At 45.0% G+C, this 21061-nt stretch overlaps 2 protein-coding genes across 2 annotated transcripts; one reads left to right on the top strand and one right to left on the bottom strand.

The window, feature by feature from the left end:
* The first annotated feature begins 1377 nt into the window (after window positions 1-1377).
* On the top strand, window positions 1378-17649 carry tbc1d8 (TBC1 domain family member 8). Its single transcript, XM_084452241.1, has 20 exons — window positions 1378-1617; window positions 3965-4075; window positions 4338-4456; window positions 4660-4888; window positions 5229-5469; window positions 6365-6572; window positions 7229-7426; window positions 7846-7995; window positions 8876-9026; window positions 10153-10367; window positions 10644-10761; window positions 12271-12556; window positions 12931-13057; window positions 13353-13451; window positions 13832-13900; window positions 14430-14676; window positions 15142-15207; window positions 15307-15393; window positions 15815-15915; window positions 16120-17649. The coding sequence occupies exons 1-20, from the start codon at window positions 1491-1493 to the stop codon at window positions 16576-16578; spliced, it is 3408 nt and encodes a 1135-aa protein (XP_084308367.1). The 5' UTR covers window positions 1378-1490; the 3' UTR covers window positions 16579-17649.
* A 627-nt stretch (window positions 17650-18276) lies between these two features.
* rpl31 (ribosomal protein L31) lies at window positions 18277-20979 on the bottom strand. Its single transcript, XM_084452157.1, has 5 exons — window positions 20942-20979; window positions 20149-20255; window positions 19054-19179; window positions 18671-18783; window positions 18277-18344 (listed from the first exon to the last, which is right to left on the bottom strand). Exons 2-5 carry the CDS (start codon window positions 20253-20255, stop codon window positions 18313-18315), a joined length of 378 nt encoding a protein of 125 aa, XP_084308283.1. The 5' UTR covers window positions 20942-20979; the 3' UTR covers window positions 18277-18312.
* Between the last annotated feature and the right edge of the window lie 82 nt (window positions 20980-21061).

Consider the following 21061-nt stretch of genomic DNA (forward strand, 5'->3'; position numbering starts at 1 on the left):
GTTTCATGACTGTACGATGTACTTATGAACACACTCGAGTGTATAGGCCTATTCTATTAATACATCCATGGTATAGGCCCACAACATTTTTCAGCCATTACTTTTTGGGAAAATGAACGTGGGACAAAATAACTATGGGGAAGAGCAACAGTACAATAACAATAAAATAAAATAAAAATTATGCAATTCATAGGATGAAAGAGTAGATAAACATTGATTATAAAAATCATGACAATTAATTGCCTAAAATAATAAGAAATTACCTTAGATTACTTTACATACAGTCATTTAGCTGACGTTTAACCAAAGTGACTTACAATAATTGCATTCAACAATTGTATTTAACGTAGGAAAAGTCAGTGTACTACTGCTTGCCAGAACTCACAAGTGCATCCCCTTTCTTAGACACATTTATTGAAATCCCTTGTTGTGGCAGGCTGCTAGCATACTCCGATTCTCATTGTGCCTGTGTACAGTATATGTTATATATAGCTTATGATGTACCATATCAAATAATATCACATCAAGTCATGCCATGTCATTATAACGAGTAACGAGTAATAAAGTGTAGGCTTAAACTAAATGAATATTGTCAGGCCTAGCCCTGACTGGAAACCACAAACGTCAAACCGTCACAATATAAATGTACATAATAAAAGTGTATATATTACTTCCCAGCATGTTTGCCTGTGTTTCTTGAACACACTCACAGAACTACACTCAAAATCCTCACAAAAGATGGACACTTGTCAGGTTGGAATGTAACCATTTAGGTTTCCAAACAGCACAAAAGGGACCTGAAAAGGCTTCGATCTGCAAACTTTTTTCATGGTTTCTGTTCCAGAGAGAAAGGCAAAATTAGCGGATGATATCATATTGACACTCTGCTGTCTAATATGTTCATCTATGGCATCATATTGGTTAGTACGCCCATAAGACCGCTGTGTTATAGTAAAACTGTTAAAACACTGATTTATATGCATGATCGAAAGTGTGCTTGTGGATGTATGGGATTTAGATAGGCCTATTTGAATTTGAGATTCTATCATGCAGCTATTTCAATGCTTTCAAGTGAACCGCTTGGCCTGAACTAATTAAGCTACCATTGGATAAGAGTGTGTCCTATCTCCTATTCTGAATTTGCATTTGAATGATAGACTATTTAACAGAGAATACAGTAGCCTGTATGGTCAAGAATCACCAATCACAAAGAGCCAGTGGCTTTCGCCGGAACTATGTGAAGGAAAGGTTGGGTAAAATGCGGAAATAAAACGCTAGCCTTGAGTGCAGTAGCGACTTGCAAATCCGGCGGGTGGAACATGTCTAGTAGAAACCAGCTGTCTCGGGAAGCACCTGATATCATGGATGATACTGAAAATCACGCTTTTTATTCAGCGCGTCCTTTTTCGAACTGATCGCGTTTCAACCATTGCAGAATTAGGAGTTAATTTACGTTCTCCTCTTGGTCTTTAATTTTTGGTTTGGAAAGAATGTGGTTGAACCCAGAGGAAGTTTTGCTGAAAAACGCACTGAAGCTATGGGTCACCGAGAAATCGAATGATTTCTTCCTTCTCCAGCGCAGACGGGGCCATGGGGATTCCGCGGGGAAACTCACAGGTGAGACGCCCCCTCCCCTAGGCTCCTCGACCACTATTGTCCGACCTGCAGATTTCCACTGACATGGTTGTTTTACACTTGAAATACACTATAGTTGCTAATTTTATTGCCAAAACAACTACCATCAGGCCAACACTAGCCCACACACAAAAACAAGTAGCCTAGCCTAACTTGTCGAGCAAGTTTTCACTCATTAAAATGTTATTTTCAATTGAACGGATATTTTGCATGGTCTCTTAAGGGCTGTTTGCATTCCTTCAAGCCAAATATTCAAAGATTCCTCAAAGATTATAGTTGCCAACACTCATGTGAGTTAACACATTTTCAGGTCCTGGCTTTCAATTTGCATACACTGTTATGTTGAATCATTGACTTTTTCCAGTCATGTTTTTGTCTTGTGTTGAGACTTTCCTATAAAACCAAACCAGCAAGAGGATAGACATCACACAAAAGAATAGTAGGAACTTCCTGGCCTTGGGTTTCACAGTACAGTGGCCTACTGTGTTGTGTATTACCATGGTTCCCACAGTTAGGGTGAAAGGTCAATTGAAGCCCTGGTTGTAATACTGTTGGCTTTTATCTGTTCAAGTCTAAAGTCACCTCATCATACAGGATTTAGCTCTGTTTCGTTTAGTTTCACTTGAATGTCAGAGAAGTGATTTTAAGTCTAACAGCCACAACACTCTCCATGTCCCAACCAAAGCAACAAAGAAGGCAAGAAAGAGTACAATGGGGAAGATAAATCATTGCTTGTTCTAAATAACAAAGTTGCAAACAGCAATACTTAGTGGCAAAATTTTCCTGCTCTCATTCGTCAATATACATTTTGTATTAGAGCAAGGCAAAGGAGGCAAAACATCTACAACCATGGTTCCGTGGCTAGCTTCAACTTCCTATTTCACATACAACACTTTCCCTAGAGACATCTATTTTCACTAGACTTCTCTGGCATAAATTTCCACAGCAGTAACAACTCAATGAACTATAGAAGACATGATTTACTTTAACTATCTGTCTGGGCCATTTACATGGTTTTGTAAAGGGATTGCGGTGACAAATAGTCGTCTGTTGCCTAGGTATTAGAGGGGTAAGCTGGCAGACTTTAGATGTTTGGAACTGGCAGTGGTCTAGGATAAGCTGAGTTGAGTTTGTCTTCTATTTCACTTGTGTGCATGTGTGTGTGCACATGTGCTGCTTTGCCACATACTTATTTGATTGGCCATGTTCATCAGAGCGTCGTTCGCACCAACTTGCTTTTTTATCACAGTTGAGTTATGTCAGCTGTTGGGAAAATGTAACTGCCCCTTTGATGGCCTGAGCAGCCGCAGGCCCTCTTTGACTATCTTTCCTTGAATGCCTCATTCTGTTAAAAATGGACATGCTTGTGGGTTAAAAAATGGAACAGTGACATCAATTAGAGACACGTATAGAAATTCCCTATAGATAAGGAAGTGTGTACAGTAACAAAGTAGATAAGAGAGGCTTGTTAATGGTTGTGTTGCCCTCGGTGGATAAGCATGATCCTCATCAGTTATGTACTAAAACAGAAATAGTTGTTGAGTGCAGCCTCTGTTGTGGCCCTGCACAGTATTTAGGAAGCGTGTGTCTGGTCTATTTCCGAAACTTCAAATGGTCCATTTCCATCAGTCTATGGAGTGCTAGGCAGAGTGTTCAAATCTGTTTCTAGGGTCACTTTTGCCTTTCCAACATTTGGCTCGCAATGGATTCCAGGGAGATGGAGAGGACGCTGTAGACATTTTCCGGATGAAATCATCCCTCAGTAATGATTTTGGACCAGTCTTCATCTCTAAAGTGTGATGTTTATTAGGTTATTAGTGGCGATGGCTTTTTTGCACAATAAGGGTTCTTTGTATCCCACAGTGATACCTTTGTTTTTCAGTGAGACCCATGAACCCTCATAGAACCAAATTGGTTTCGTAATGCCTCCCATCTCCATCTGGCACCCTTAGCTGTCTGTTTGGCACCTTACTGTGGAATGCCTGTCTGCCTCATGGTAATGGCCTCAGCCTGGTAGTGTTCAGTACATGCAGTATGTTGGTTTGCCTCAGATGCTTATGAGTTCATGACTCCATTAGAGGAGAGCTTCCATAATCATGTCTATGAATACTGACCTGTAGCACCATGGCAGCTTGAGCCTTAGTGGTTTGAATGTTACTTCGCCTGTGTGTGTGTACATGTGTGTGTATGTTCCTATATGTTTGTGTGTGCATGCTGTATGTGTGTGTGTGTGTGCGCGTGCAGGTCCATGAATACACATGTCTGTGTGTATTAACATCAGACAGATGTCAGTGTCTCCCATCACCTCCCTGTGTCGTGTGAACTGCAGGTCTGCTGGTGGGGGCTCTGGACACAGTCCTGGACTCCAACGCCAGGGTCACGCCCTTCCGTATCCTCCTCCAGGTACCTGGCTCTCAGGTCAGCTGGGTCATAGCCAGCGGTAAGCCCACGCACGGTTCTCTCTCCTTGTTCTGTCCATCTTTCACACTCATCCCTTCAAACCTGCATTACATACGTGGGTACTGTAGATCAAACGCATGGAAGTACTAAAGGGTTGTTTGATTTATCTCAGTTTGCCCTTTGCACTCTGGAGGATCGTTTTTATTGGTTGTATTGTCCTGGGGAAACTAAATCAAATGCAGTCATGGTATTATATTTGTCTGATGGTCACTTTCTGATTGTCTGTGTTTTGTCCCTCTCAGGAGCGGCTGTAGAGGAGGTCAACAGACACTGGGACTGGCTGGTCCAGAACCTTCTTCACTCTTTGTCTGTGTTTGAGAACAAGGAGGACGTCACCAACTTTGTTCAGGGGAAAGTCAAGGTACTGTTACTTGCTGTGGGAATGTTAATGTTGGGGACTTAATATCAGAGTACTGGCATGCTTCTCTCTCACCACATCGGTGCCCCTCCCACTGTAAATATGTGCTAACGGAGTTCACCTCTCCTCGTCTCCTCTCCTCGTCTCCTCTCCTCGTTTTGTCTCGTCTCGTTTCCTCTCCATACCCCACCATCTCCACACCACAGGGGCTCATCGCTGAGGAGGCGAGGGGCAGGCAGGCTGCTCAGGAGGACGATCCAGAGAAGTTCAGGGAGGCTCTGCAGAAGTTTGAGCTCCACTTCGGCCTGCCCTCCTCTGAGAAGCTGGTGACCCACTACTCCTGCTGCTGCTGGAAGGGGCGGGTCCCCCGTCAGGGCTGGCTCTACCTCAGCATCAACCACATGGCCTTCTACTCCTTCCTGCTGGGCAAAGAAGGTCCGCAAAATAAAACAAAACTAGGGAAAAATCAGGCAGGACGGATAATGAAAGAGAAATCTGTCTGTGGCCACCACCTGCAAAACCATTTTGTTTTTGGGGTTGTCTTGCTGTTGCCTCTCGTTTTTTGAGCAGTATAAATATAAAAGCAAGTGAATCATTTAAATTAAAGGGGAATTCTGGTAAATTAAAATAAATATGTAAAAAAAAAAAAAAATTCTAACTTGATATTATTGGATACAATAATATTAGTGGTTATGATTTTTTTTGAAGAAAACACATTAGACGGAAAAGAAAACAAACATGCAAACATGACTCCTCCTTCTCCTCTCCCCTGCAGTCAATTTCGTGGTCCCCTGGGCGGAGGTGACGAATCTGGAGCGGGTCTCCACAGGCCTCATGACGGACACGGTGCGCGTGAGCACGCGCCAGCGGCAGCGTCACTTCTCCATGTTCCTCAGCGTGGACGAGGCCTTCGCCACCATGAGCCAGCTGGCCGACATCGCCCTGCGCCGCCTGCTGGACAGCAGCGGCCTGGAGCTGGACTGCGTCCTCCAGACGCCCGCCCGCATCACCAAGAGGTCAGAGGTCAACTTGGAAGTTTTGTGTGTTTGTGTAAGGGGGGGGCTTCTAGCATGAACATTTTGCCATATGCAGTGACCTCATCAGACTGATGCTCAAACATAGGACCTTTCAAACACGCTGATCTCCGGTTTCCTGTCGTCCCATGCTCTATCATGGCCGCCCAGTGAAACCCATCTGCCTCTGAGGCGCTTCCATCATGTTCAGACATCATGTGACTGTGATGAGCTCATTAGGACACGTGTCACTAGAGTTTACCCTCAGGTGCTAAGAGTCACAGCAGGAATGCAGTGTTCCATTACATCCTATGAGAGGAGATCTCAGATGAGTGTTCCTTGTATGCATATTCCACTACCTCTGGTTTGTCTGGTCTCAGAACAATGCCTCAGTGTTTTGTGCCCTGCAGTAGGTTCGACACAGCAGTGTTTACCATGCACTATAAATCAGAGTGACTGGAAGTCCCTTCAGATCCCGCCTGGGGCATGTTTGTAAATTCACCTTCCTGTTTTCTTGTAAAGCGACAGTTACCTCCACATCATGTTCACCTCACATTTATCGCAGTTCTGTTTTTGTGTAAGTGAATATACAGCACAATAGTATCTAGTGAGAACAGTTTCAACTGTATACAGAAATGAGACCCACCATTTATTTTGAGACCGTGTGATCCTGACCACCACCACAACAGGAAGTAAAAAATTACTCACACACACACACACTCTTTTCTCACTTTCTCCATCTTCTTTCCTTCCCCTTCCCCCGATCCTAATCACTAACATTGTATGACAACCTATCGATCACTCATTTACTTTCTAGCTAGTAATCTCACACTGCCAGAGTGAATGTGACTTAACCCCTTCACGTTTCCTGAACCTTCTGCTCGTCCCTCTGATCCAGGGTTCTGGAGGAGCAGGCGTTGAGGCTGTACGTGCTGGCGATGTTCAGGCTGCCGCGCGGCGAACGTCTCCAGGAGGTGGCGCTGTGCGCCGTCTGGACGCCCCACGCCCGCTGCCACACCGCCGGCACCCTCTACGCCACCGACAGCTACCTGTGCTTCTCCAGCCGGGACGAGGCCCACTGCAGCCTCCTCATCCCGCTTGCCGTGGTACTTATCCTTCTTATCATGTTAGAATGTTAGTCTTAGTTAGGTCTTAGTTAGGTCTTAGTTAGGTCTTAAAGCTTGTTATAATTAGTAATTATAATGGTCTTGGTTCTTCTTTTAGTATTTTGTGTGAAAAGGAATGTATTCTGGAGGGGATGTGTTTTTAGACACTCAAACGGACCTTCTTGTGCTATTTGACCAACTGCAGGTTAAAATGTAACATGCGTGGAATGCTGTCATGTGACTACAGAGGTTTGCACAGGAAAAGTGCTGTTTGTATTTGTATTGATCGCTTACACGAGACATTAACTGAGCCATGGTTAGTGCCACTAGATTGCATGCATGTTCAATTAACGTCACACCAACACATACAAACAATACAGTGGACTGTAACCTGATGGAAATACTTGCTTATTCCTCATTATTTATTCTTATCAAGAATTCAGATGAATGGTATTAATGTTGTGTACACAAACCCTAAGTTTTCCAAAGGAAACTACACTACACTGCATTTCTACTTTCTTTAACATATAGTACTATTTGAGCTTCCATAAATAGCACCATATATTTATAAAAACCAAAGAACCAGTTAAGCTTTCACAGCTTCAGATACAGGGGATGTTTCACCTTTGACCCCTATGTCCTCATCCACCTACCAGGTGATCTCCATAGAGAAGGCGGAGAGCACCAGCCTGCTGCCCAACCCGGTCATAGTGAGCGTGAGGAGTAAGAAGGCCTTCCAGTTCATCGAGCTGCAGGGGAGGGACGAGCTGGTGGAGAGCCTGACCGCACGGCACCGTGGCCTGCAGTGGAAACACAGCATGTTCCGGAGCAGCGCCCACAGGACCAGATCTCTGGTTAGCCCGTTCTCTCTACCGGCCATCTTGCTAACGCCAAGCGAACGTAGAAATGGCCTGGCTTGCTTCTATCCCTTGTACCGTCTTAACTGCTGTGCTGTTAGGCTAGCCGTTTGTCATTGTCTAAGTTGATGTGATTATGGCCTGTGATTATGGCCTAACTAATTCAAAATACAGTATTTAAATGCTTCGAGATTTGTCTCAGCAGATGTGAAGCACTATATAAACCCAATTTTATTATTATTATTATCCTCTGTACTTTCCAACTATAACGTAGCTAGGTAAGCTTGCAAAGGGCGAGGCAAACAAGCTAATGGCAGATAGCTCGTCATTTCATAGTGGTCCAATGGGCACAGCGACTTTGAGATTTGATATGCTTTTTTATTTTAATTTTAAATCTAACATTTGATCTCACACAGAGCTCTCCAGCCCCCTACTACACATTCTGCTACGACACCATGAACTCTGAGGGAGAGGAGATCGAGGACAAGGCTTTGCGGCACACCGTCAACCAAGAGGCTCTCATCACCTTCCATAACGCTCCACGAGTCTCCTCCCACGACCAGGTTGTAAGTATGGAAACGACTGAACTGTAACTATGCCGAGATATGTTAGTGCTGGCTGGGCTTGATGATAATGAATGTGAATTGAGGCTGCAAAGGTAAAATGAGACTGCCGATATGTAGCAGTAGTGGGTTTGGCATGAGGTTCATTCATTATTTACACGATCATTGATTCATGCTCTCCCAAGGGGGTCTAGAGCAGTGGTTCTTAACCTGGGTTCGATCGAACCCCAGGGGTTCGGTGAGTCAGTCTCAGGGGTTCGGCGGAGGTCAAGACACACACCCGACTCATATGATTCGTGATGACACGCCCCGCTTGGCCATCATTGGCTGCAGGTGATCACGCTACATCGCTTGGCCTATCTGTGCTGCAGGGAATTTGGTGCGCTCAGTAGTCGACTTGTGACTGTCGTGATGGCACGTCGTGTGATTGTGAAAGGAACAGACTTTGTTGCGAAAATGACATGAGAGTGGCACTTGCCAAGGTGAAGCCGCGCATTTCTGAACTGGTCTCTGAAAGGCAACAGCAGAAGTCACACTGATTTGCAGTAAATATTCATTATTATGTTTTTGTTTTTGTGTGAAAATCATGTTTTGATGGTTTTGTTCTTTGAACACAGTGATGTTGATGCACGGTTCATTTTGTGCACCAGCAAAATATAGGCCTATACCTATGTATTGAATTTGAAAAAATCATATTTTATTTTTCCAATTAAGAAGGGTTCGGTGAATGCGCATATGAAACTGGTGGGGTTCAGTACCTCCAACAAGGTTAAGAACCACTGGTCTAGAGTGTCTTGACCTCCCTCAGTGCTGAGAATGCACTCACTGTGAAGTGTGTGTGTGTGTGTGTGTGTGTGTGTGTGTGTGTGTGTGTCACCTGTAGACCATGGAGCAGGTGAAGGAGCGTCTATGGGACGACCACTTCTTAGAGTACGGCCGAGGAGTCCACATGTTCCGCACGGAAAAGATACAGAAGCTAGTTGCCATGGGGATCCCAGAATCACTGCGGGGGGAGCTTTGGACGACCTTTTCTGGTGAGGGGCGGGGCCGCGGAGAGCATTCCAGAGCAGCTATTGGTCATTGGTTACTGTTGGAAACATGCACGAGTTGTTTGAAGGCACTATTTTAATATAGCTAAAGAGACAGACTGAGTGTGTGTGTGTGTGTGTGTGAGTGAGTGTGTGTGAGTGAGTGTGTGTGTGTGTGTGTGTGTGTGTGTGTGTGTGTTTGGAAGAAGTTTTCACTATTACACATTTCCTTCTCTGTTCTTATCTTCAGTTCGTAGTTTTCTCTGTTATCGTGCCTCAGTTCATTTAGTGTACACTGTACTAATGGCTGGCAGCTGCCTTCTTTTACCCCTAGCAGGAAGGTGGCAGTTCCTCTTTTGACACATCCCTTGAGAAATCACATTTTGCTATAGTACTTTATCACAACATTTACATTAGATGTCATTTCCTCCAACAAATGGGCAGCTCTTACAGTAATATAATAGAATACTAAGTGAGATTTGATTACTAACCAGACTTGAAGTCTCAGTTTATTTCCGGGGTTCTTATTTTGGCATGACTGTGAGCACCAGAGTTAATGTAATATGTTGAGAGCAATAGGATTTAGTAGGGAAGCAAAATAGCTCATGACTTCATCTCTAATAAAAACAAGCAATTACCCCTGTGAGCACACAGGCTTCAACAACTTGCAGCAGACATGTTCCCCTTTGGTGGTGGAACTGAACAGACTGTTTGCTTTGTCTCTGTAATAAACTAGTCCATGGCCCTAATGCTTCCCCTTGCCAGTATTCATCTGAGTGTATCTTTGGACATTTTCAAGAGCACGTTGTGGAAAGCTACAGGTCCTGAATTAAATATTCTAAAATGGCTCCCACTGCTCATCAAATTGATCTAGAGGGACAAAACATTAGCATTAGCATTATCCCAGATAACATTATGCTATCTGGGAAACTACTCTTATATTATTCACAATGGGCTGAATTGCTGCAAATTAAGGTGACTGGGGGAAGGTAGGCAATTTTAGAGTATTGAGACATGTCCTTCATGCCTTGCCACTAAATCCTGTTTAGTGTTTGGCTGATTAACATTCATAGAATTTGGAGCAAATATCCCTAGTGTGCGACACTAACACCCTTCCCCCCCGGGAGTGCAGATGTGTCCACGGAGCTGGCGTCCCATCAGGACTACTACGCAAGGCTGGTGCAGGAGTCCATGGGCCACAGCAGCCTGGCCACCGAAGAGATCGAGAGGGACCTCCACCGCTCGCTGCCCGACCACCCGGCCTTCCAGAACGCCATGGGCATCGCCGCGCTGCGACGCGTTCTCACGGCCTACGCCCACCGCAACCCCAAGATCGGCTACTGCCAGGTACAGACCGTCGGGGTAGTATGGTACCATGATAAGCCCAAGACATAGATATAGAATATATAAGGTGTTTACACAGTGCTTTGTCTATGCTATAGCTCTAGTTCAAGGTGTAAGGTGCTACGTTTCACTCCTGAGCTGCCCATTACAATACAGCATCGAACTAATGTTAACAATTTATGTACTGTACACAGAATTGGAAGGTTGTTTCTCAGTATTTCACAAAGCATTCCTGTAGTTCATGTTATGTGTGTTGTCTGTCTCTTCCTCTCCTCCTAGTCGATGAACATCCTGGCATCAGTGCTGCTGCTGTACGCTAAAGAGGAGGAGGCCTTCTGGCTGCTGGTGGCCGTGTGTGAGAGGATGCTCCCAGACTACTTTAACCGCAGGGTCATAGGTGAGAGAGAGGTCACACTGGACTGACCTTTATCAGCTGTAGGTTATGTGGGAAACGATCTGTTGTTGTGTTGGAGTATTTTATCATCTCCCGTCTCTGCTGATTTGATTGAGTGAGTGAGTGAGTGAATGAGTGAGTGAATGAATTTTGTTGATTGAATGTGAGTGAGTGCGTGCGTGGCTGCGTTCCGAATCGCATACTACCCTACTATATAGTATGCCAAAACAGGATGTAGTATGTCCCAATACATGGTATGCCACATGCAGTATGGCAAAAATACCAGGATGTCCTAATACATCCGGTCGTATTTTGCAGTATGCAAGCCAGCAGGCTTTTCTGGCTATTCTGACCCACAATCCTGTGCGCAGCGGAAATGTGCGTCACATGTGCGAGTCGTGACAGCTGTAGACGAATGTCACGTTATGGACAGCGATGGATGGATGTGGGCAAATTTCAAGGCGCAATGTTATGACAAGGTAGTATGTCCCAATTGGATGCCTACTGCTTGCAAAGTACGCACTTTCTAAGGGCAGCTGTAGTAGGTACTGGTAGTAAGAAGTAGAAGTATGCGATTGTGAACGCAGCCCGTGCATTTAGTTGATTTGAATTTGATAGACGGATGAAATGATTGATTGATGCAGTGATTTTAAATCATCAACATTTCTTCACATGGCTGTGGCTTTGTCCTAAAGATGCATTAAGAAAAGTCAGTCCTAGACAAAACATGACAGTTTGTTAATGAATATGGTTTTGTTGTGGTTAACAACCCAAGTCTTTTAAAGGCTTTCTCTTTTTTTGTGTCTTTCTTTAGCCACCGGTCCAGAAACTAATTTCCTGTGCTTTGTGTTGCTGTTTATTTGTGGTGTGCTCTGAATGCATTTGAAGTAATTTCCTCTTCCTTTACGTGTTAAGTCTGAACGGATGCTTATTTGCTTTGAAAACAGTACTGGTTTTAAGGACACAAGCCTCACATGCGTGAACTTGCCCAAGTTAAATGATTTTCATCTTGACGGAGTCCAGTCCACATTGTTCAAGAGATTTAAGATTCAAGATCTGTTTTATTGGCCATGTACAGTATATGGTACACACATACTAGGAATTTGTCTAGGGTAATGACATACGCTCTTGCAGACAACATGGTGCAAAGACATGACAGTGCAAATGCAATACAAAAAACAGTGCAAATACAAATACAGTGCAAACTACAAAATACGATATACTGTTTAAAAAAATTGGTGGTGGGGCACAAATGCAGTTTATAAGTTAATCTTTGGTAAAGGAACCCTTTTTTTCCGCAAAACACAAAATTAGACGACAAAACAGTGCGGACCAAGATACTGGGGCTGCCATAGAGGCACTAGTACTGAACGCTGAACTGTCTGTTTTCAAGTGCCCTGTATCGTGTGTGTGTGTCTGTGTGTCTGTGTGCGTGTGTGCGTGTGTGTGTGCGTGCGTGTGTGCGTGCGTGTGTGCGTGCGCGTGTGTGTTTGTCCGTGCGTGCGCGTGCAGGCGCCCAGGTGGACCAGTCGGTGTTCGAGGAGCTGATCAGGGAGCGTCTCCCCGAGCTGGCCGAGCACATCCCCGACCTGTCCCCGCTGTCCTCTGTCTCGCTGTCCTGGTTCCTCACGCTCTTCCTCAGCGTGCTGCCCTTCCGCTGCGGCGTGTGCGTGGTCGACTGCTTCTTCTTCCAGGGGATCAAGGCCATCTTCCAGCTGGGTCTGGCCGTCCTGGCCGCCAACGCCACCGCCCTGTGTGCAAGCGTGGACGACGGACAGGCGCTCATGATTCTTACCAGGTAGGAGAATAGAATAGCATAGAAAGTTTATTTTTGCCATGTGTAACCAGTACAGGCACATTGGAATTCTTGTCACCACTTGTCTTTACAGTGTCCTATCAGCACTAATCAGTTCCTCATTCCAGTCCTGGGTACGCAGCTAGACATTTAATGACTGTCTGAATGACTGTCAGTTGTTGTTGTCTATTGTATAGGCAGTAGTCATTTGTTATTGTCTATCATATAGGCAAGTTCAATTGTTCAAGTGTTGTCAGGTGTGGGTTCAAGTGATTGAGGGTACCGTAGTGCAGAGTCAGATGTTAAAGATTAAAACCCACCCACACGTAGAGATTCCCACTCACAGTGTATTCGTGAATTTGTGCGTGTCCCTGAAGTTTTTTGGACCAGGTGAGGCATGACGACGAGCGCCCTCCGTCTCCGCCCCCCCAGCCGGGCGAGGAGCGCAGCGGCAGCCCCCAAGAACACACCCAGATCACCCACCTCATCACAGACGCACACGAGGTGAGAGAACAGCACTCCTACCAGTAGAGGGCAGGAAACGAGGAGTTTTCATCTCCCAATGCCAAGTAAACCTCTAGCCCTTACTCCCTTTGTACTGATCAAAAGGGATTGGATAACTTTTGAAGTGGAATTTTAGTAGTAGTAGTAGTAAAACTGTATTTGTCCACCAGTGGGGAAATTGATCACCATATTCTTCTACGCTTATCTAAAGCAATACATTGGGATTCACTGTTGACATTGATATGACATTATGAAGTGTTGATAGTTAACCCACAGTGTGTCCTCTCTGGTTCAGAAATTTGGGGACCTGACGATGAAGCAGATAGAGAGGCTTCGTTGCAGACACAGGATCCAGGTGCTGCAATCTCACGAGGACACCACCAAGGAGAACGCTGTGAGTCTCTCTCTCTCTCTCTCTCTCTTTTTCCCCCTGACACCTTATATGGTACTGTAAGCTGCTGAATCTCAAACAAATACCGTACATGTACATTTGAGAAAACCCTTCCCAAGTTGAATGGTAAAACCGCAAACGGCACCTCTTACCTCTGCTCTATATCACAGCCATTGTTGGTACTGCCATCATCTGCGTGCTGACCGTTTATTATTTCGTTGTTTTTTAATTGTTTGTCTTTTTGTATTTTTCTGTACTCTGCCACTGAATTATTATATATGGTCCATGGATGTATTATTATATATGGTCCCAGTATGTTCTTCCCTGTCTAAATAAAGGCTTCTGTCCATCTGTGTGACTCCTCTCTCTCTGTGCCCCTGTAGCTGAGGCTGGTGACCCCTGAAGTGTCCATCTCCCCAGAGGACTTGGCTGATGTCTATGACCTCTTCAAGGTTCTGTGGCCTCTTCCTGTGTTTAGCAAGGGAAAAAACTAAAACATGTTTTGCTGTGAGAGACGCGTTTACAAATCACAAATGCTGGGTTGCCTATACAATGACATCACACATCCTGCTGTGGGCTGGTGTTTTATATGTCTCTGTGTCATTTTATTGGCTGCTACTTGCTTTTTGTATGCGGTGTTGTTTTCTAACCTGGCATGTTATTGTACCTGGCATGTTATTGTATCGTATGTCTGTGTGTAATTTTGTTATTGTCTACTTCTTCTCACTGTTTTTATTTATGTTGTCTTGTTTTTTAACCTGCCTGCAAATCAGTTGCCCTCTGGGATTTTAATAATAATAATAATAATAATGATAATGATAATAATAAACCTGAACAAGCTACAGTATCAGCAAGTTGTTCAGTGACACTAAAATCAATACTAGCATACAGTATCATTGACTGAGCTCTCTCTCTCTCTCCATCTCTCTATCTCTTTCTCTATCTCTCTCTCTCTTTCTCTCTCTTTCTCTCTCTCTCTAGACGGAGCACTTCATCAGCCAGTACTGGGGGGGCGGGAGCGCGGAGGTGGCCCTCCAGCAGCACGACCCGGGCCGGCCCTACGTGGAGCAGTACCGTGTGGACCGGGCTCAGTTCAAGAGCCTGTACGTGCTGCTGGCACCCTGGCTGTGTGGGGTCCACACGGACACCGTGTCCCACCGCACCTTCACCCTGCTGGACCAGGACAGGGACTCCCTCCTCACCTTCCGAGAGCTCGCTGGCTGGTTGGGTATGTGGGGCTTGGTGGGGGGGGGGGGGGGGGGGGTACAGTATATGTGTATGTGATGAGTCACTGACTGCCATAGTGTGAGGGAGTGTTGGCATTGGCACAGGTGTGTATATAAGAATAAAGAAGAGGACATTAAAACAGCTTACAGTCAAGTCCCTGTATAAGGCTTGCCATTGTTGAAAGCTGGACTCTTGCCCAGAATCCTTTCACTGGCAATCTGATCTGGAGTTTGGCCCACAAAGCTTTTATGAGCATCAATAGCCGAGGCTTTTAGGAGAGGTCGCCACCTCTGTAGTCTTCAGTTCACTATAGAACTGAGTTAGACTGAGATAATGTTAACATTGCTCTTACACACTAACACAGAACTCAAGTGCTCTGCCTCTATAAGCAAACCTTTCATGAATTGTGATTCAAGTCTCTGTTCAAGCTTTCTTCTTTATGAAATCTTTTATGTCTCTGTTTCAGACACTTTATACTGCGAGGAGCTGAATGAGAAGATAAGACTGCTCTATCGCTTGCACATACCTCCAGGTTAGTGACATCACGCGAAGGTCAACATGTACAATTTGTAACCACAGTGGATGCTTCAGGGTTGATGGAGGTACAGTAAAATGTCTCCGTCTCCCACAGCTCTGACTGAAAGTGAGGACGACCCGTCTCCAATGAAGAGCCCCGTGTTGTCCACCACCAGACCGCTCTATGTAGACCTGCCCAATGGTAAGCGTCCGTTCGCTGTTCTCGCGTCATCATTGGTCAGAATACTGTCTGTCACCTAATGCTGATGCAACCGTAGCACCAAGACGATGATAAGATCCTGAAATATGGGCTGCGTTCAAATTCAGCTAACAGAGGCGAACGTTCGTCGCAAACATGTTTTCTCCAAACGGTCACATTTGAACGGCTTTTAACAAATGTTCCAAATAGTTCGCATAAACGCAACACTCCCCATCTGGGAGCACATCTCCAGTAAGCCTGGGTCCATTGTGATCCTCGTTCCTTTACTGGCGAGCTACCTCTCCAGACTGTTAGCTTCTGTTGGCAAACGTTTGCGGTGAACACAAAGCTAACGGAAAATAGTTCGCAAACGTTTGCTATGTTCGCTGAATTTGAACGCACCCCTGGCGTCATGCGTTTCCAGGGGAGACAAGAGACTACCAGGACCAGTTGAAGCAGATGCTGAAGGATCTGGCCAAAGAAAAGGAGAAGGGCGTGGAACAACCTTTACCCCAGATGAACCAGGTACGGTCCTCAAGAAACTGAGTTTGAAGGTTGGCTGTCCAGTGATAAATACTCTGACAGACATCAATATCTCAGTACTGAAGTTCCACGACAGAAATTATACAGTGTGGGCATAGGAGCAGGAAAAGTAGAGAAGGAACTATAAAAAAAAAAAAAAAAGTTGGTGTATGTTTTCAAACTGACGCCATTTTCTTCCCCTTCTAGAGAGAGTTCATCCAGTTCTGTAAGACGCTCTACAGCATGTTCCATGGAGACCCCGAGGAGAGCGAGCTCTTCCAGGCCATCGCCACCGTGACCAGCCTGGTGCTGCAGATTGGAGAGGTGGGCCACCGGATCCGCAGCTCGGGGTCAGAGGTCGGCGGCGAGGGTGGGGCCAAAGACGAGGGTGCGGGGCTGGGAGACGGCGGAAGCGTTACGGACTGCCCCGTCTTCGGCGCCAAAGAGAAGGACGACGACGACGAGGACGGGAGAGGGAGTACCTCCGGGTCTGACAGCGAGTGGACCGTTAGCTACGCTCAGATCCTCGCCTCGCTGCTGACCGAACAGGTGCTGGTGAACTTCTTTGAGAAGCCAGTGGACCTGTCGGCCAAGGTGGCGGAGGCCAAGGTGAAACAGTACCAGGAGCGGGCCGGGCTGCTCATGCTCCAGCAAGGGAACGGTTGATCTGAACAGGACCGACTAATATGAAATCTACTAAATAACCCGGTAACTGGGCTGCCAATCATGACGTCCAGACCACCTGAGCCAATGAGCAGTGGCTCTGCGTGTACTCCATCCAATTAGATTCCAGTGCTAAGAAAGTCCAAATGTGCCTGTAGCGCAGGGCTGTCCCTCATGGGCTAGCGCTATTAGCCCTGCCGAGTGGTAGGTATGCCTGTCAAGTACAAATGAGACCCTAATGTAGCAGTGGAGTGCTGTGGCTTATGGTAAGGCAGGTTTATCAAAGTAACCAACAGATATAGGAATGTGCATGATAATCAGCCATAGCGACTACTGTATATGATTTGTCAAGAATAATCATATTTACTGTGAGTTTCACTACACCTCATTCATGATGCACTATATGGACCCCTACTATGAAAAAGGGATATTTTCTCTTCCAAGGTTACTCAGTGTTTATGAGCAAGTTTTATTTTGCAAACAGACTAAAGTTTTAATTGCATTTTTCTTTTATGAACGGCAGTGCATTATGCCTTCAATCACATCTCTTGTGTGATCTCTTATGTTACTTGCAGACAAATGTTCTTTTCTGACCAAATAGTTTTGCCCAGTTGGCTGCAGTGTTTTTATTTTAACTCATTTCATATTGACCAAGGAGTCAAGAAAAGCCTATTGCATTTTCTGCCAAATGTTTTGTGCCCGATGCCTTTTATCTTACAGTGGAAATGCACACCAGTGTATTGTACTGTATTGATCGAATGTACTGTTCTATAGGAACACTATTTTTGAAAGATTTTAGAGGTATGGTTATTTTCTTTAATGAAACCAGTTAAGCCTTGATTGTTGGTGACCAGTAGGCTATTATCTAGACCAATAATCAACACTTTCTCTACCACTTATGTAGCTGTCCAATCCAAGCTCCTGTGCCTGTCTTTACTGGGTGATTTTGCCACTGAAATCAATCATGATAAATGAGGTCCATTATCAAGCGAGATGGCCCGGTCATGACTTAAACATGAAAAACGTTTCAAAGTGCACTTATTAATCAGGTGTATTGTTGACATTGGTTTTATCACGTAACTTGTGGATTACATGGTTTATTTGTAAATAATTAAAAAGCTTAGTCCTCTCTTTGTCTTAGACAATTGTGAAATATCACGACTACTGAAGATTCTGCTGCAGAATTAAAAGTCAAAACCTGGCACAATAATTGCTTGTATGAACTGCTTATCTAAAAATTCTTCAATGAAGTTCCAGCCTAGGATCATACAAAATACCAGTTTCCCCACCATCTATTCTGCCTAGGACAGCTTTACTTGGAGTCTGTCATTATGAAGTTATTAATCTAGTTATTAGTCCTAACCCTATAGTCACTAATCTAGTCCCCTGAAATCTGATAAAGCTTTCAAAGTAAACCAAAATGTCACATTTAGCCAGTTGGGTTAATGGGAGACAACCTGCTAGTAATGTGAGGAAATGCAGATGGACTGGTTCTCTTCAGCTGGGCTGGTTCTCTTCAGCTGGGCTAGCCACCCCACCATAACACAGTTACACCACCTGCTGGCGTCAATGATGAGTGATTCTACACTGGACACGTGATCGCTCCCTTTCCAAACACTAACCAACACACTTTCTAAGCAATGGGCCTATGTATATGTGCTATCCAAGACTTATTAAAACAAACAAAAAACAGGACAGCAGTTCCTTTCACAATTTTATTTCCACCACACTGAAGAATTAGTTCTCATCGACATTGACTGTCTGCAGACCTGTAGAGAAAAGATCATTCAGTCAAAGATTGCTATAAGGAAATAATGAAAAGCACTGACAAGTATGTATTCGCAAGGGTAAAAGAAGCATAAACATTGATGCTACGGTTGCCTTTCTGCTTAGTTGTCTCACATGCAAGCTTGGTCATTCATACTTAAATCCACTTTGCTGAACTGTACAAAAGTTATATATTTTGGAGTTACTTGCTCACAAACAAGAGGCATGCACAGACGTTTCCAACATTAAGCATCACAAACCTCTGTCAGAATATATAAATAACGTTCACCATTTGTACATTAACCGAAGCCATGTCAGCTAAGCTCACCTTTGTACGTGGTGACAGGGACGTATGTGACCAGGGTGTAGAGTTTGTTGGGAGAGTCCTCGTCCTCGTTACGCTTCCTTGAGAGGCGCACGCGCATCCGGTAGGGAACGTTCCTGCAACGTCAACAACACGTTTACACTCCGGTTCTGGCTCACCTCAGCACTAGTAGCACAGCAGGTACGTCCACAACTGGGTTCAAGAACAGCACATACATTAGAACCTCCTCTAAGCCCAACAGAAGCAAAACATTCTAGATAAGATCCGTAGTATCAGCCCATATGTGACTGTCAGCACAGAGATCTGCTTGAAAAGTCCGGCCAAGTATTTCTTTCTATGGCAACGGGAGGAGGATGGATAACGGGACTGTGGTGATGAGCGCTCACCTGATGCCCTTGGTCCACACAGCCTTGTTCAGGCGGGTGTCGATGCGCACGTCGGGGGTTCCCATCTCCTTCATGGCGAATTTGCGGATCTCCTTGAGAGCACGGGGTGCCCTCCTCTTGAACCCGCTGAGGACACAAACAGGCCAGAGACTCAGAACAGAGGCAGCCGTCCAGAGCCCAAAGCACTGAAGCGAGAGGCATAACAACCCAAAGCCATCATATCTTCTTTGGCATGGAATCCAATCCTTTATCTTTACATTACATCATTTAGCAAGCCATTTACATTAGTCTTTTATCCAAACGACTTAGAATTGCACTTAACATAGGTAGTCAGTGTACTACAACTCTCCAGAACTTAAGTGCATATCCCCTCTAAACCCAAGTGACTAAGAGCATAATCTAGAGCTAAAGCCAAAGTGCAATAGTTGCACGACTTGTTGCATAACTTATACGTATGCAACATTGACAATGCTTCCGACTGGACTACTGCCAGGCTATCGGCCCTCCACTTCCCCCACTCAATCAACAGTTAGGTAGGTACTTCATTGATTCCCGGGAGGAAATTACAGGTCTGCCCCATACTGCCCCAAGTCCAGCTGGAAGTATTGATTGGCCCGTGCAGATAGTGGGCTGTGCGGGGAAGCTGATTTGGCCTCTGATTGGTAACTGACTGCAGCTTTCGTTTCAAGTATTGCTATCGAGTTGAGCGGTCGATAGCATATCTGGCACAAAGTGTGATTTAGGCTACTTGGACTTTCTTCTGCTTAGCTCACTTCATGGAGTTGGCTAGCTAGTTTTCTCCTTGCACGAGTTTAGTCCCGAGTATACACTCCCGGGACAGTGTTCAAATGCAGCTGGATCTGAAAGGAAGGCGCTGGCTCCACCCCTATGCCCATGTTTTGTTGCGCTTCATTCCAGACTAATAAGCCACTGACCCAAGGCTATGTCCAGCAGCTGTCATCAGGTCTAGGCTACCTCCATTCAAAACAACCTGAATGCAGACATGAAATTGTACAACACGGGATAATATACACAAGAGAAACCACTCTTTGACAATACAGCAGCAGCAGAAAGCAATGGCCCAGGTGTACTCACACTCCATGGATGCGCTTGTGGATATTGATGGTGTATTCCCTGGTCACCACTTCGTTAATGGCAGAACGCCCCTTCTTCTTCTCACCTCCCTTCTTGTTTGGCGCCATCTACAAAATATAACAAAACATTTACATGGTGGGATAAAATGTCCTCACAGTCCTGCAGGCATAAAGGACTGATGAACTATGAGTCTCCGCTCATTCGGCAGTATGGAAGTATCAACGGGCGTAACGTTGGCTGTCATAGATCGTAATGTTAAAACAATGCAACGCAAAACAAATGATACTTTCTTGGGTTGAACTTATCCACCAACTACAATAGTTAGCTGCCCAAACACAGTGGTATAGATATTAGTACTGGTTGTCCATCCCAGCCAGGTTCAACCTGAGGTTGACTGTTAACCATCCCCAAGGCAGTGCTACCGGGTCAAGATTGGCTTGAAGATGAATAAGCGAACGACTCCGCTCGGCATAGTCAAGAGGTAGCGGAGAAATAACCTGCATGTACGCCTATTACGGCGTCCCTACGGGGTCATCATGGATAGATGACAAGCTTTGCTTGCCAGTTGCATGGATGTATTGCCACTGCTGTGGTTAGCCGAAGGCTAACTGGCTAGCTACATATTTACAGTCAAATTTATAATTCATCTTTTGTGCTTCAACAATAATAATAGGCGTTTTAGGGACTTCGATGACTCAGCTTGCACACTGGGCATGGTAATAATATAGTATATTCTCAATTAGCCAGGATGTGATAGGATAGATGACACACGATTTGAAAAATCTGTACTCACTTCTGCCCGATAGAAGTCGGAAAGGAAGTTGCAAGGGCTTGTGGGTAGTAAGAGGAAGAAGAGGCACGTCACGTCCGGGTCAGAAAATAATCTTTATATTTTTAATAGTACTTACCATGA

Source organism: Borostomias antarcticus (genome assembly GCF_949987555.1).
Source record: "Borostomias antarcticus genome assembly, chromosome: 17".
NCBI classification, from domain to species: domain Eukaryota; kingdom Metazoa; phylum Chordata; class Actinopteri; order Stomiiformes; family Stomiidae; genus Borostomias; species Borostomias antarcticus.